Here is a 17,645-nt window from a genome sequence, read left to right on the forward strand (position 1 = left end):
GTTTCAATTCAGATAACACTAAATGATTTAAAACATTCAGGCCCATACAGTAATGAAATAAACATTACAATTACACTTTGTGAGTGTAATTATAAAAAATATGTTTTCCAGTCTAGTACTGGCCTGGTACAGGGTGCTTTCAGATGATGGTTCCCTGCAGAATGAATCCCTGTGCTCTTGGAAAATTTTGGCTTGTTATGAGAGGTGAGCTTTCAACCTCAGTGTACTTTCTTGTGAGTACCTGACAGTTCTGAGTAGTTTATAGTTTACTCATGTGGCTGTTGCTTCTCCATTGGATTCATGACAGTAGGCTTTGGGGTTTTTTATTTAGTTATTTCATTTTTCATATCTGCTGGTGAGTTACCTGTGGAGCTTCCAGCATTTTTCTGCCCAGATACACAGGGTATATTTCCGTTATTTTTCTGGAACAAGAGTTGTAGGAGCAGCTAGTCTTTGTAAAGCTGGCTTACAACTATACTAATTTCCTGGAGTCTTTGCGTAAAGTATCTTGTATAGTCTTTGAAAAGCAGAGAGGTATTCTATATAACAAGATAATTTATGCTTCTCCCAAAATGTAGCAGCTTAAGAACCAGGAGGACAAAGAATTTTTCACAACAGAAACTGATGTCATCTCCATGCTCTGCTAGCTTCATTTAGTTAACCTGAAAAAGCTACAGCTATTGAGGAGAATATCTCAAACCCAAAATATTTGCATATCATGTATTGAAATAACAGTCCATTAACCTCTCAGTAAAGAATTAATTTACTTAAAATTCCTTTTAGTTACATGTTATAAAAGCTTGTAGAAGTGTTATGGCATAGTCCTCTTGTTTTAAGTATAAATTAGCATAGTCCATTAAGGGAAGTGGAAATCTTGGGTTAGTTTCTCTCTGGAACTTCAACAATGTGGCCAGAAAAAGAACCTAAAATACTTTCCTACAAAACACTGCATGCTTGGACCTCTCTACATGGGGAAGAAAGCCCAAGCAAACCTGCTTGTGAGTTTATAACTTCAAATTTCAAAATTTCAAGGCATTGTAACAAAGAGCTATAATTATGGTATGGGGTCTAACCCTACCTGGCAACTAAGCACCACACTGCTGCTCATCCACTCCTGTCCCTGCAGTGAGATGGAGGGGTAGAATTGCAAGGGTAAAAGTCAGAAAATATGTGGATTGAGATAACAGTGGTGTAATAATTTGGGGAGGAAAAAACCCAAACCAGTAACTAAGAGGAGAGGAAAATAAAGCCTGTGAAAGAACAAATGATGCAAAAGGAAAAGAATTGCTTGCTGCCAAACAGTGGATGCTCAGCCAGTCTCTGAGCAATGTTAGCCCCAGCCAACATCCACACATGCCCTCACTCACTCAGTTCTCATGCTGAGCATGGTGCTATGTAGTGTGGAGTATCCCTTGGGACAGTTGTGGTAAGTTGTCCTGGCTGTGTCCCCTCTGGCTTCTTGTGCACCCCTGGCCTGCTCACTGGTGGGGTACTGTGAGAAACAGAAGAGACCTTGATGCTGTGTGAGCCCTGCTCCACAGTAACAGAAAACATTCCTGTGTTATCAGCACTGCTTCCAGCATGAATCCAAAACACAGTCCTCTACCAGCTACTATCTAGAAATGTAGCTCAATCCCAGCCAAAACCAGTGTACAGTATGTTATCAGGGTTCACTATAAAAAAAAGCAGTTATAAATAAGGTAAAATTGTTGAGGACTGCAAAAAAGAACATGGAATAAGACAGTACTACTTGAACTCTTGTGAAGGAATGCTATTGATAGCCTAGGTGCTTGGACATTTTAAAAGAAATTCAGGATCAAGTTCAGGATTCTTCCAGTTGGGTGTAATGTTTTCTACAGAGGCAAGATGGATTGCTCATTTGAAACCTACTTATCCATAGTGAAGACTGCTAAAATATAGATGCTGAACTGAAAGATGACTCTCTGTTTTCTAATCTCAAAATACCCTGAAGTGCTTTTGAATCACAAAAGAGAAGGTTAACACAATGATGTATTTTCTTTCTCTTGGAAAATGCCATCATGTGCCAAGATGACTTGGAGATCTGTAAGAACTGTCACCATGTGTTCTTTGATCCAGTCTTTTCACACGTACAGTTCATGTGGAGGAAGTGTACTGGCATGGCATGTCACTGCAGCGAGCAGGTGTGTGTCTCATTTCTGAAGGAAAAAACCCTTCAGTCTTAAGAAAACATTCCGTTTTAAAAACTCATCTTTTCCATTCTTTTAAAGGTTCTTTCTTTTTCATAAATATTTTCTCATTAGTTTTTTCTCAACCAATAGCATCTCTTCTTCAGTTGATTACAGCAGCTTATAATACTTTGCAAAGCAGACAAAAAAGCAGATATTTGCTTAAAGATTGAAAACATGGTTCTGCATTTGAGAGCTTATGTGGTACAGTCCCACAGTCCCGCTATGATGTGAATGACAGTCATGGACATTGATTTGTGGCTTTGCTTACAAAGCATCTCTTCTCATGCAGGTGTGCCATTGGCACACAATTGGAGGGCTTTCTGGCTTTTCAGAATATTGCCTTTTGATCTCTTTCCATTTGGTATTGGCTTTAGAGAATTGTTGGCAGTGGGTGTAGTCCATGTGAATTGTGACAGAGTTCTTTATAATTGGTAACTTTATATGAAGTCTTACAGATGTGGAAGAATTGATGAGTGTTTTCAATTTTTCTGTCTTATGGCAGACTTGAGGGGGGAGAGGTATTTGGGGAGAAATTTGAGCCAGGGACATTAAAGCTTACTCTACCCTACTTTAAAAACCCTAAATTTACTTTAGAAATAATTTGTAGAATGTTAGTTTGGCTGGATCATTGAAAGGTGTAAAATTCATTGGTCTTTGTGCATTTGCAAGACTGTACATTTGCATGACCCTAAAGGGACTATTTCCTTTTCATTTTGTGAACTAGATGGGTATGAATTTTTTTCACTTCCTCAAAATTTTTTTTCATTCATTAGGTGTGGAAGCAGTGCATGTGAGTTTGATGGGAAGAGTGTAGGTTGTTATTCTTGTGATGGTAGTAGTAAAAAATAGTAGTGATGGTTTTCAGCATTTGAGTACATAAGAGGATGATCAGACAACTAAGGACACTGGAATTCTGCAAAAACATATTGTGTGATATCAGTTCCCCTGAAGGGTAAAAGCAACATTGAAAACACGTCAGCATTTCCTGCACTTGTTTGAAGTCACTGAAGCATTTGAGCAGTAGGCAAGAGGGTGTATCATGAGGGGAGAGTGTAGACACAGTAGTGTGGAATAAAGTTAAGAAATATTTAGAGGTACTTTGAAATCATATTGGTTGGTTTCAACAGATAGAATTAACACATGTAATTCCCAGAGAAATAACATATTCCCATGGCATCTAAAGGTTTGTTGGGGATTTTTCGAGGGGAAGTTGTTGAAAAGCCCAGGCTCTGCTTCCAGAGATGAGTGGCTATATTAATGGCTTGGTGGTCTGTCAGATAGCTAATCTTTTTAATAATCTTGATAAATTTAGAAAAATTGTAAAAGCAAGCAGCAGTGTCAGTGGCTCCCCTGTGACTAAAATGAGTTTTGATTTGCATTCTGGTAACTGGAGAAACTGGAAAGCAGCTGTGGGTGTGGATAGCCTGTATTCCTTCTCCTTTTTGACAGTGATCAAAAGTGGATGCCTAATACAGACCTAAGGCAGGGTTAATATATACATATAACAGAATTGTTCTCAGCCTCCAGCTGTTGAGGAACTTTTTGGGCACTGTTAGTTTCTATGTGTTTAGAATCCACGCAACAGATTTCTGTGAACACAGAAAAGAAAGTTCTTCTTTCTATTGCTTCCCTGTCTGGTCTTAAGGCAGAATAACTTCATCACCAATTTGTGTGTGCCTGGCTTATGTCACTTTCAGTCATTCCTAACAAACAGCTGCAAACAGTATTTGTATCAGTGAAGGTGATTAAATGTGCAGTGCGAAAGTGTAATTTAATTTTCTGTGATTCTGATTATCACCTGCTTTCTTAAGCCTTTGAAAATTCTTTTGGCAGTTCATGCCTGTTGTCCTTTTGTGGCAATGCATCATTTAGATTTCCTACTCCAAGTGGGAGAAAGTTAATTTTTTCTCTCTTCTGTGTCAGGGTGGTTAACAATGTGTGTATTAGAATATCAGCCACTTACAGATGTCAGCTTAAACTACTATAACTTGTTCATCTGTGTCTGCACCATAAATAGGAAATTGACTGTAAAATGAGTTGGCTAAATGGAGTCACTGGGTTGCGCTGGGTGAGAGTGGCTTCTGAAAGTTCTGGTGGGGGTGAACTGTTCAAGGGCTTTTGGGTCAGATGTGTCCCCTAAATGGAAAGTGTAAAAATTTCGTTATGAAAGCATAAAAGGTAGCTGAAGTTAGCAAGAATTCATGGTTTGTGAAATGCTTTTGCTCTTTAGCTGAAGAATAATATAAAAGGTTAATTAAATAAAGTCGGAGAATTATTTTGTCTTACTAAAGTCATATTTTCCTGGGCTCCATCCATGCTATGTATATATAGAATACACTACAAAATGGATGGAGTGTATGGATGGAACACACTAAAATATGGATCATCAAGAGTGGAGCAGGAAAAGAAAAGCACTTTTGCTTAAATTCAGAACGCTTTATTCATTTTTTGTGTCTGAGATGGTCGAATTATTATTCAAAGCTGCCTTGGCAGCTTCAGAGTTGGAGTTTTCACTGGATATCCGGTCATACCATGACTTGAGTGACTTTAACATCTTCCGTGGTTGACATAAGGTAGAACTGTATCTTGCTGCAATCAGCTAGGTGGTTTAAATTGCTTTCAGAGCAAGATATATATTTATTATATATATATATATATATATAAATGCACACACACATTGTATTTTAACATTGTATTTTAAATACTTAGCTATTGTATTTTAAATACTAAACAGCTTAGTGATACATTAAAAAATAATACATTTTTTATTAAGTAAACTTTTGTATTTGTACAATGTGAAATGTAGCTGGGATCCCAACCTGTTTAGCATTTCCAAAGTGTGACTCTTGTTTTCATGGTATTTATAAAACTGCTTAAGCTTAGCAGGGAACTTATGCTAAGCTGCTGGGTATTTCACAGAATATTAGTTAACAAACATCTTAAATATTACATAGAAAGTGAGCCATAGGTTATTTCTGCAATTACTTTGTGACTATTTGGTGACAGTTGAAACTAAAAGCAAAACTTCTGGTCTTTAACCACTGCTGCAGCTTTTGTGCTTGTTTAGCTGCAGCATAAATTACATATTCTGAGCTCCATAGATTAATGATGAACTGAGTTCCCTCTGACAACCTGTCCTGCTGTTCTGTGTGGATGATGCATGTTTTAATGATTGTGTCTGTTAACATGTTGGCATTTCTTCTAGTTAATGTCATGTTTCAGTGAGCCAGGTGTTAAAGTACCATTAAGCTGCATATAACAAACACCGGTAGCAGATTATTAACTTTTGAATTACTGCAGTCTAAGCGTGTTAGCATTCAAAATGATTAGCAGGGAGTTCTGAATGTGAAGTGTGATTTAGTAGAGGGATTATGTTAGTAAGTTTTACTTCTGCTGTAACTAACAGAAAACCAGTCAGGACTGTGTGGTGGTATTAACACTGAAATGCTCCATCTAGGTGCTGCTGAAAAGCTTCAAAGAAATACTGATTAGGCTAGGTTCACAAATTTTGGTGGTGATTTTTATATATCAAGACTATGCTTTGGCAAAATGGAGGGGAAAAAAAAGGTAGAAGTAGGCTCAAGTGAAAATTTAGTTACTCAATGGTGCACAATACAACAAAGTTCTGAACGAGACCAAAAATTCAGCCACTATTTCACGCATATCTTGTCTTTAAGACTTTCCTCTGTGTGATTTAGAAAAATACTTGGTGCTTTCTCATTTTAGGAGCTGGGTTTGTTTTTTTTTAAGTTTAAATCACAAATTTAATGCTTTCATTTGTGTACTGAATTTAAAATTTAATCTAAGAAGTACATTTTGAGGCTAATTTTGCTAAACAATTTGCACTATTCTATGTGTATTTTGAAATGCTAGCTCAACACTAATTTATTCCTAAAAATTATTAAAGTGTTAGCAGCTAAATTGCATTTTTATTAAAAGAAGTTAAATTAAAAATTTAATTAATCTGTTCCTAGTGAGTAAAATTTTCCCCAATGCAGTTTGTCCAAAGTGCTTATAATGAAACCAGGCAGAGAGGTGACTCAGCTTTCCTTTCATTTCTAGTAGTGATTACATTTCTGTCAGACCTCAAATGGTCCCTGAGATTTCTTTTTTTATATCACAGCTTCCACCGCTGTTAGCAGTAGTGACTAGTGACTAATTGCTTGGATTTCGAGGACTGGGTTGTGCAACTCTCCTTAAAACAACTATTAGTGAGACAAAATAAGTGCTGATAGCCTGTTTACAGTAGTGCGGGTGCTGCTGATGATTGGGAGGGACGTTGGTGTTAAAGCAGAAGTTGTGACAAAACATCAGATTTGTCACTCTTAAGCTGGGCCTGGGGTAGACTGTGTGAAAATCACTTTCACTTAAAGCACGGGAAGGAGATGGCCACAACCTGCAGAAAGCAGCATTTGACCTTGGCTGGTGCCCACCAGAGTCTGGTCATGTGCCAGATAAATCTTTGGTGTTGTGTCTGCTTGGGATGCTAGTCAGTGAAAAGTTCGGAGTCTTCATCTCCTGGCTGGCTCAAGTCCTTTTGGGGTTTTGATTGTTTGTTTGGGGTTTTTTAATTGTTGGTTTGGTTAGTTGGTTGGTTGGGGGTTTTATGTTTGTTGGGGGTGGGGGTGCTTGTTTTGGTTTTTAAATAGGAAATAAACCAGCTTTGAAAAGGAACTATGGAATGAGTAGGAAAAGGTGGTGATAGCAGCTCTCTGAAGTTGCATTAGTACATTTCTTTGTACTGATGAAGACAAGAAGACTGTTTAAAATGAATAGCTTTTCATAGTAAGTAAAGGATTTCTCACAAATACCTATTTTTTTTTCCCTGAGAAAATGCTTGGTTTCTCTTAAGCTCAGTTCATCTTTGGTGGACTAGGATAGCTAATGCAAGAGTTGAATCTTGTTAGGAAAATCTTAGGAATGGGGATTCAGGAAAGATGAGGCTTTTGCCCTTGAAACTTTCTGACCCTTCAGAGTGTTGCTGACTTTATCTAGGAGATAAGGTTTACTCATTAATCAAATCCATTAGGGTCTCATTGAAGATATTTTTAGAAAGAGTAGTATGAAACTGTAGTAACAGGTGTTGCACTTCTGGACAGGAAAATATAATAGTTTATTACATTGAAGCTCATGATAAATTTCATTTTCTAAAAGTTAGGTATTGAGTATCTAATACTGAATAGATTTTCTTAAATAAAATAGGTTGTCTTTCATTATTTAGAACACTCAATGTATTAATTTGTGTTGAAATTTGGATATTCACAAGTACCTGGATGTTTAGAGAAAAAGGCTTAGGAATAATAAAATACAGAGTTCAACAACTGGCAGATCCTTTAAAAAAAAAGTTTGCTATTGAATTCCTCCCCTGCTGTTTCAGGGTCTATTTCTGGTTCCTGCTTCCAGCTGCCAGAATCTTGAATCTTTCTCCATTGCTTGCCAGGAGAAACAGGTGTGGAGTGTGCTTCCTTTGATCCCTCCTCTTGGAATCAATGGCTCCCTCTGCAGTCCTCTTAAGAGAAGCTAAAGCGTTTCAGATCCTCTGCCATTCCACCTTTTCTCCTTTCCTTGGGAGCAATACAAGAGATCCAGGAGCTCTGTCTTAGCTCCACCTTCCATTCTTTTTCTACATATTGAGGACAACTGCGTTTCCTCAATAATGGAAGTGAGTCAAGAGAGACTCAAGGCTTAGAGAGCAGCACCTTTTCCAAATATTGCAATGAGCCAGAGCTGGTGAGGCTGCTGGATGCTGTGGATGGCTGGAACTTAACAAGAGTTCTGGGCTCCAGTTTTCTTTAAAAAAAGACTCAAAGTGTGCTGAAGAGGATGGGGTGGTGACAGAATAAAGGGAAACTGAGAGACTTGTGGGGAAGAAATGTGCATAGGAATTGTATAAGAACTGTGGGTGGAGGAGAAAAAGAAGAGTATTCTCAGCTAACTGTGGCTCTTATGTGCTGTTCCTCTCTTCAGTTCATCCTCAGATAGCCACTTAGTCAAAAACTTGAAGTACCACATTCTCGTTCTCGTTCTTTCTGCTGTATGATGTCATTACTGTCAGCGGGAAAATAAGGCCTAAGCATTTTAATTTTGAAGTATTTTTTTAATCTTTAATTAATAGATAGCTGGGCCTAAGAACAAACTTTATGAATATGTAAGCAATGCTTTTTGAATTTTATTGGAATTTTACTTGCTCATAAATTGTTTTCAGAAGGCTCTTTGTCAGATATATATCTTTGAATTAAGATTAACTACCCAATAAAGTGACTTTTAAATGTTGCAGGAAGAATGTAAATGGGTATGACTTTATGAGCTTATTCTAGATATTTTAGGCCATTAAATAAGCTGTGTATCACTTTCTAGCAAAAATTTTAAAACTTGCAGAATTCCAAGTGCAAAACAGAGATCACTGATCATCAAATTGTTTAACATATGCAGGCAAACAAAAGAAAGTTAGAATCAAGGTTCTGCAAATAGAGGAAGGCAGAAATTGCTGCACTGGATCAGGCCTGTTGAATGATCTTTATAAATAACTTCTCCTTTCACTTTGCAAAAGCAATGACATTGCTAGAAACAGAAAAGCTTATACTGCTATTGTTTCTAATCCTCTAATACACAGATAAATCTTTGCACATATAGGTACATAAACCATAAAACCTGCAAAGACTTGTGAAATTCAGTGTTGCAATTTGTTCAAGAACTAATTTTTTATCTGCTTAGTAATACATTTTCTCTGTGTATCCTCTTACAGGTGCTCTTTTGAGAGTGAGTAGGGTTTTATTTACATTGTAATAGCAAAGGGGTGATGTTTCTTACAATACTGTCATGCTGCTTTTTTTTTTTTTTGTGTATGCCTCAGTGCTGTTATCTTGCATTGAGGGAGATTTGCCAGCCAAATTTTGGATTTTATTTATATGAAGTCTCCCCATTGCCTGCACTGTTCTCTACTCTGAGCTCTCATGTTTTTGGAGTGTTATGGAAGGGGTTTGAGTCTTCATTGTCTCTACTCATAGACACTATTCTAAAAGAGGGCATACTATAGATCTGCTGCAGACTTTTCAGTGTTTCTTCCTTCAGCATAACTTATTTTTTCTTGGTGGTTGTTCTATTCTGTTGGCATTTTTTTGATTATGCAACTTTTTAAGATATTTTTCTTAGACTTTTCCAGATGAAGTACAAGTTCTTGCTGGGTTGGGAATTCAGTAAGGTTTTTCTCATGGGTGTTATCTCTCAATATTAAACTGAATCTGTTCTTGGGTTCATAGGATTGCTGGGAAATTCAGGTTCGAAGAGACATTTCAAGGTCTTCAGTCTGACTCCTGCTCAAAGCAGGGTCACCTGTGAGGTCAGACCCTGTTGTGAGGGATTTTACCTAGTCAGTCCATGAAAAACCCGAAGCAAGGAGACTGCAAAACTACTCTAGGCTATCTGTTCCAGTCCTTGACTGTCCTCATGGTGAAAATAAGTTACCGTGTGTCCATTCTGGACTTCCCTAGTTTGAGCATGGTCTCACTGCTTCTTGTCCTGTCACAGGTACCCCTGTGGTGAGCCTGACTGCTTGCTGACCTCCTTGTAGGTACAGACACTTGAAGGTCTGCACAAAGCCATCTCTTCTCCGGGCTGAATCAGCCCAGCTCCCTCTGCCTTTACTCACAGGACAAGTGCTCTGGCTCCTTGAGCATCTTGGTGGCTCCTGTGTCCACGTTCTGGGTGTACTTCTTGTGTTGTGGGGGCCCAAAAGGAAGGGCATTAGACCATGTCTGGAATAATAAGCTCTGAGTAGAGGTGGCAATCAGTTCCCTCATCTACTGGCAAAGTACTTCTTAATAAAGCCTGGGATGCTGGTGACCTTTCCTGACAAGGCTCACTGCTGGCACACGATCAGCTTGCTTTGTGCCAAGACCTTTTCCATGGAACTGCTCCCCAGCCGCTCATCGGCCTGGATTGTTGCCAGGGCCTCTCAGGTGCAAGTGTTTTGTGTTTGTCCTGTCTGAATTCATACAAATCCTGAAGGGACCACTCCTCCAGGCTGTCTAGGTCCATCTGAATGGCAGCCCTGTCTTTAGACTTGTTGATTGATCCTCTTCACCCCTGTTAAACTTTATTTTAAAATTCTGGCTAGATTATGCCTTACTGGCCCTGCAAGGCATTGGCAAAAATATTTAATGGACTTATCCTAGACTCCTGCAGCACTTCACTTGATACCATCCTCAGGCAGCATACAGCACTTTGTCCTCTGAGCCTCACCAGCCAAATGTTTCCTACAAGTCTAGCTGTTTATCCATTCTCAAAGAGATATTTTCTACTTGACTAATAGTCAATTCCTTGACCTTCCCATGACTTTTTTTAGTGTGTTGATGAATTTTATCATTGGCTTTATTTATCAATGAAACACTACCAATTAATCTTTATTTTGTATATTGTATAGTTTCTGTCTTCCTGAGTACTTCCTCATTCAGTTATTAATTTTTTTTGTGAACTTCTTGTGAGTGTCTCTGCCATTGTACCATATCTTCTACAGTTTTTAATGATGCATATTTTAGTAATTTCAGGTACTTCTGTCTACTATCTGAAGTACAGCAAACTGATTTAACATTTCTTAAAGTAGATAGGGTTCTCTAGTTGTTTTAAAAGAGATTGTGCCTGGACCAACAACCTTGTTCTTAGCTCAGGTCCTTTATTATTTGTCATTATTTTTGTGTATGTGTGTGTGTGGTTTTTTTATGATACCTCCTTTTCTACAGCTTCATTATATTGAATTTATGTTTTATATGGGAATCTTGTTAGTTTAGCACTAAATATGCTGTTTGTAGTGCCTCTTTACTCCCAAAGGCTGCATTTCATCTTCCCAGTACTGGCCACAAACTGTTCCCTTGCTTACCATTCCTGTGAATTGTACTTGTCTCATACCAGCAACAGGCTAAAACACCTCCTGTGTAAGAGTAATTCTTAAACATTTACTCTCACTTACAGAACCATGCTGTTTTGCAATGTGGCCACAAATCTGTAACTAGTTTACCCATTGACCCACTTGGTGTTTCAGCATTTTGAACAACAGAATTAAGTGGAATGGATGTCTTTAGCTAGACAGGTGTGAGTCCAGCTGTTAGAGCTCTTGTGAATCAGGTATGGACTGAAGTACAAGTAGATTTGTGCATCTAATATGGTGGGAATACATGGATAAAAGTCCAAGTTATTAAATAACTGTAAATAAAAATTTTCTTGTTTTCAAACATTGTTTTTACATTAAAATACTATTTGGACTGGGACACATGGGGGTACATGTTTACAAATGTGAATTTATACATATTTGATTGACTGTCTGTCTTATGGATGTCATTGGCACCTTACAGTTCCACACTTTGTCATTTTGTTCATGGTTTTGCTTAGGGCTCTGCCTGGGCAGTCAAATAACATAATTTCTTGTATCCTTGTTAGATGTCCATATGCAGATTTTGGGGTTTTGAAAGTATTTTTGACCTGACAAAAGTATTAATGTACAAATGAGTAAACTTGACTCTTTTGGGGGAGGGCAGGGGCACAAGGGGAAGTGGCTGATGGATTTTGAGTTGGTTTGGGGGGTTTTTGCCCTTTCAAAGACTGACTAAGCTGTGTTATCTTAACTGACTGAATAGTGCTTCTCTCCTCTTTCCAGTTCAATGTAGTGGCATGGATTTGTGTGATTATGATTCAGTTCTTTGTTGTGTGCCTTACTGACTATTGCAGTGGGACCTGTTTGCTGGCTTCACATGAAGTAGAACATTGCTAATTGTATCTGGATATTTATATAAAATACTAATTGCATGTGTTGAATTTTTATATAAAGAGAAGAATATTTTTGCTACTTGTGCAAGAACTTCTGGCTGAATTAAGTGATTAAAAGAAGAGTGCATAATTAATGAATGAGCAAATATAATGTAATTCTTCTTTCTCTCCAAAAGAAAAATCTATGCTAAAATTGATATTTTAAAAGCAAACAATTAAACATAAGACTTCCTTACTGCCCTTGGAATCTTCGAACAAGAGAGCCAAAGGAAATGCCTACCTTATGTTGTCATTGGAACAGCATTTATTTGAGGTTTCCTTAGGCCTCTTTTTTACCCTGCTAACTAAGCTTCGTGTGCAGTTAGTCTTTTTTCAAAGAAAAGTTATTTTTCACAAGAAGTACTCTGCTTTTGCAGCAATTTCTTTCTGTGCTTAAGTTTCTTCTAAAATTTTAATTCTTTTCTATACTTGTTGATAAACCTTTTTTTTTAAATTCCTGCTTTATACATAGGGAAGAAGTGGTAGAAATAATACTTAGAATGACAAGGGAAGCCCTTAACAGGCCAGAACATAAAGTGTATGTACCTTGACTGATAGTATTCTGCTATAGCCATTAAACCATTCTTTTTCCCTTGCAAGATTTCTCTGAAATTTGTGCTATGAAATGATACCATAGCAATGAGGTTGGAGATGTACATATGTTGCTAAGAAACTACATGATCTGTTCTGGACCAGCCACTGTGGTAAAGTGGCTGTTTGGAGTTGTTGCATATGAAAAGGGCCACTTTAGGTGATGTGCGTTTTGCTCCACCGATTTCTGACCTGCAATGCTTGCCTTTGCAGATGGAACATGAGGATTTTGTAATGGAGGGGCATGGCAAGACTCCACCTCCTGGTGAAGAAAACAAACAGTGAGTCACACGTTTATTTAAAAAGGGCCTTACCGTAGTAAATGGTGTGAAGCACTCTCGTTTAAGCGTGCTGGGAGCATTGGTTGGTTGCTTAGTGCTCACCCTTTCGGTTCCTCAAATATCCACATATATAAATATAATAGTAGATGGTGGCTGGGAAAAAAAAAAAGAGGCAGGATGTTGATTTGCCTTAAATTTAAAGCATAGAAATATGCATTGCAATTTCAACACATGAATCAGAAATAGTTGTAAAAGGGATAATCATTCTGGAAGCTTGGCACTGACGTAGTAAGTGTGTACATGAAGTTTTTATACAGCTGCTCTTCACTGAAATAATGTGAAATATTAAAGAACCAGGGCCTTCCTTTTGGTGTGCATGTGGCAGATTGGTCCTCTTTGAGCCTTATTTCTTTAGAATGCATTTTAATAAAAGATCAAAAATTACAAACAAAATGCTCCTTTGAGGATGAACAATATAAGATGCTGGTACACAGAGCTTTAGGGAAAGCAGCTTGATCAGAGAAGAAAATCACTGATTTCTGTTAGGAAAAGGCTTTTTCATATGATTTCAAACTGAAATCCAACTGGTTTGACTTTTTCCCTGGGTTTTTGTTCAGATAGGAAGAACAGAGCCTTATCCTAGAAGTACTTCAATGATGGCTGTATTCCATATTCTTTTCACTAGTTAATGCAATGGTAATTCAGTTTTGATACCATAATTAATTTTTTTTTCTTTTCCTGTCATTTGGAGCAAACAGGAAGGTGGTCTTTGGAAAATCTAGATCACAGAACTCTTTTTTTCCTAAGCCTAATTGGATATCTCCTCATGAGAATTTCTTGTTGATCTTCACTACACTTGTTGCAGAAAGGCTGGGATGTGGCTTGGGGTGAAGGTCTACTTTGCCTCCTAGATAAGCTGGCAACTGTAAGTGCACTGCATCTGTGACAGTGAGAAACCATTTCTGAGGTAGGCAAGTTGAGGTCAGCAGAGTTCTAATGCTGAATGTGCACATTCTTTCCATCATGGACATGAGCCAAACTTCTCAAAGTAATTGTTATTATTTCTATCTGTTCAGATTGAGCAACTTACTGTGGTACCAAGAGATACCAAAGTTGTTGAAGTAGAAACTTCAGAAAGTTCCAGAAGAAAAATTTGAGCAGAAATAAAAAGTAGGAGTTAGATTTCTGCTCTTCTGAATTGTTTCTTTATCTATCTAGTAGTTTAATGAAATACATTATCATAGTGAATAATATGAGGGATGTTGTGTTGGATTTGATATAGCCTTGTGTTTGTTAGGTGTCTTATTTTAAGTGCAAGTGGAAACTAGAATTACTTTGGAGTTGATCTGATTTTTAACTGGAGCTTTTCAAGTGGCTTGAAACATTATCTCTCTTCTTGAAATCTCTGGTTATTAAAGAATGTGAGATTAGTGATAGGCGGTATTTTTAATTTTTAACTAGTAAAATTGTGCTCAGGTGGCATCTGGAACCTTGTCATACAGATTCTGCTGTAGGAGTATCATTCTTAATAATATTTTGATTCAAGTCTAAAGGTGCAATTTTAGTAATGCAACAAAGAGTTGAAGGTAGTTGTTTTATGCAACTAATAGTAGCATAATGCCAGCAAAATTCAATTGTGGGTATTGCTCTTAAATTTAAATCAATCACTCGAATATTTCTCAACCCACAGTATCAAATTTTCAGCTAACTAACAAAATTGTCTGCCTTGACAGAGTTTACCTCTTGTCGTAAGAGAAGGAAGAAAAAAATCTGAAGTTACTTCTTTGTATTATTACTTACTTGCAGTGGGGATTAGCTGGACATCAACATACTGGACTGGGTTTTTGAAAGAGGACAGAGAGGAACTCTGGAGCATCTGACAGAGGAGAAGCAGAGAAAGCTGTGTCTGTTTAGCCTTGAGATAAGAAAACTTGGGGAGGATATTATTATCATGTGTATAGGTATCTGATGAGGAGACTAAGGAAGATGGAACCAAATTCTTCACAGTGGGGCCATGTGGAGAGGCCAGAAGCCATTGGCAGGAACTGAAATACAGGAAACTCCACTCAAACACAAGGGAAAAAAATTTTCTTTTTTTAATGTTAAACATGATCAGACCTTTAGAAGAGGTTACCCAGAAAAGTTGTGCCTTCATAGCCCTTTAAGTGACTGAAAACTCAGCCAAGCACAACCCTAATTCTACTTCAGCCTGCTGTAGTTAACCATGCTTTGAGCAAAGGCATGGTTATCTCTGATTATCCCAGAGATCCCATCCATCTGCAGTGATTCTGTGATTTGGTGTACCCATGTCTACTGTTGTCCTCCTAGTTGGCTTGAAATAAAATTGGAGTTTGTTAGTGAAAGGTACATTCTAAGTTTGAATGTAGAGTCTCTAATTCAAATGTTCTCTACAGAAATAGCTGATCCACTGAAGATGCTTCCTTCCCTTTCCAGCTGTCCTTAGACTTAGTAGAACTTACTGCCTCTACAGCTATGCAGATGGAATGGTTTTCCTTTGACTGCTTCTAATTTACTTTTCAGGCAAGTTGGCCATTGTAATTTAATTGCCTTTCATTAGGCAGCCTGATCTGGGTAGCTCTGCACTGACATTACTGAGGAAGTGTTCAGAAGGTATGGTTTTAGCATGGGAGTGAACTTGCACCAGAGTTCCAGAGTAGTCTGCCACTGTGACCTCCTAGGAAAGCCCTGCAAATTTCTTACTATTTATCTGCATTTCTATGTGCTCAAAGCTTTACTGGACAATGAAAGAACAGAAATAAAAAGATGCTTCTGAGAGACTTTCAGTGGATGCAATAGTTCTTACCTAGCATGCACTTTCAGTGGATGCAATAGTTCCTACCTAATTTCATGTGAAATTTCCTTTGCTAAAGTATAGCTTCAAAACTGAATATAAGGAACCAGCATCCATGGATGATTTCTGGCACTTTATGAAACAGATTATTTCCCCAGTTTGACTCAGGGATAAAAACTTGGCATTTTTGCCTTCTAGTATTAAACAAACACACACACAAAAAATGCAAACAAACCCAGCAACAACAAACAACCCTGCTGCAATGTTGTGAGCCTTTTTTCTGCTGTACTGGACAGTTCTTTTGGACAGATACTGAAGTTACAGCATTTTAAGATTTTTAATTGAGCTGTAGGTGATACCTGAGAAGTGCTGTCTTCTGATACCAGTCACCTTTATGGGAAGGAATTAGCTGGTTAAACTGTATACAAGGGCTTCAGAAATCTTCAACTGATCTTTTACAATATGGATAAAATTTATTTCAATTTAAACTAATTATGAGGAAGTTACCTATTTAACATCCTTAGTACAAGTGAGAAATAGAATGGCCACAGTCATCTCAGTCCTGTGAAAGATTTGCAGTTTATGTGCAGTGCATGTGTCATGGTTGTGCAACAGCCAAGTGATTTATGCTAAAAGCTGAACTTCAGAAGAAGTGAGCCTGCTGGGGCTGCTGGAGCGGATCCTGGCCATCTCACACCGTGCTCCTGCTCTGGCTGAGGGCCAGTGACTCCTTGATAAATTGTTACTTCCCAGTTTTTATGTACTCTGTAACCTTCTCCCTTCTTAGCTGTCTGGCATGGGATATAACTGTATGTTATGCTTAGTCATATAATTTTCTTATGTGGCTAATATGTTTGGTAAGAAACCCTTTTCCTTCCTTCCTTCCCAATGAAGAAAGATGTCATTATGTTTAATTACAGGTGAACATTTTGTTAGAGGTATTCTCTCATATTTTCATCCATTACAAAGAGGTTGACCTGAGCTGGCATGCTTAGGTAGTAAATATTATCTAACCCCACAAAATACTTACATTTTAGATGGCAGAAGCCTGTAGTGCCCTTATCAGTTGTAATAGGGCTTTTACTTTGCTACTGCTGGAGCAAAGATTAAGAGGCAAATGGGATCCAGAAACATCTTTCCAAAACAGTCAAACTTCTGTTGATGAGCATGGGGCAGGAAGAAGAATTCTGCTGAAGTCCTTAAATTGAGGTTCTGCTCCTAGCTCTAGCAGCATTAATTAGCAACTCTGCTTGTGCTAATAAATTACCACCTGCTGTCACAACCAGAAATGTATGCACCCTAATGAGTGAAAGGGACTGGGTAATGAAAAACTACTCCTCTTTATAAGATAAATGTAAGTGTTTTACTCTTCCTAACTGGCACATGGAGAGGTCTGTTTGACAGTAGCTGTTCAGACAAAAAGTGAGCCAAGTTCATACTCACATTTAGTAGGACGGTAAGCCAAGCTGCTACTGCTGTTTGAAGTGCCTCAGCTGGCTATTCCTTACCTGCTGTTTTGTAGTAATGGGAGAGAAAATTCTTCAACTGTCTTGGCAATTTGTACATCTGGAAGTGATTCACATTTTAAGAAAGGTATCAAAATAAGATAATTTCTGTAATTTAGAAAGTGTCATTGGTTAGACCTACTGAATGGGCTTTTCTCTGGCTTGATAGTTTAATATACTGATTCTGAGGCAAGGGTTTTTAATGAAGCCCTCCAAAATTGCAGTAATACCAGGATGAGATTGGAACCACTGAGCATCACAAAATTGTTTAACATTTGGTAATAGTATCTTATTTTTCTTTGACATTTCAGCAGGAAGGTTCAATGTCTTCACAGATTTGTGTGACACTACAGTTAAAAAAAAATAGTAGCTAAATTGGCCTAACCTGGAAACAGGAATTACAGACTCCAAAAGCCATCTTGTCCAGTACTGTGTCCAAAGAGGGGGG

General features: G+C 37.9%; 1 protein-coding gene across 1 annotated transcript in view; it reads left to right on the forward strand.

Moving 5' to 3' along the window:
* The window catches only part of TNRC6B (trinucleotide repeat containing adaptor 6B), a 119,469-nt gene that overhangs the window by 22,141 nt on the left and 79,683 nt on the right, over positions 1-17,645 (forward strand). Inside the window, exon 3 of the mRNA XM_066550235.1 lies at positions 12,813-12,880. Coding sequence (XP_066406332.1) covers positions 12,813-12,880 — 68 coding nt within the window. The remainder of the gene's footprint in view (positions 1-12,812; positions 12,881-17,645) is intronic.

Source organism: Molothrus aeneus, chromosome 5 (genome assembly GCF_037042795.1).
Source record: "Molothrus aeneus isolate 106 chromosome 5, BPBGC_Maene_1.0, whole genome shotgun sequence".
NCBI lineage: Eukaryota > Metazoa > Chordata > Aves > Passeriformes > Icteridae > Molothrus > Molothrus aeneus.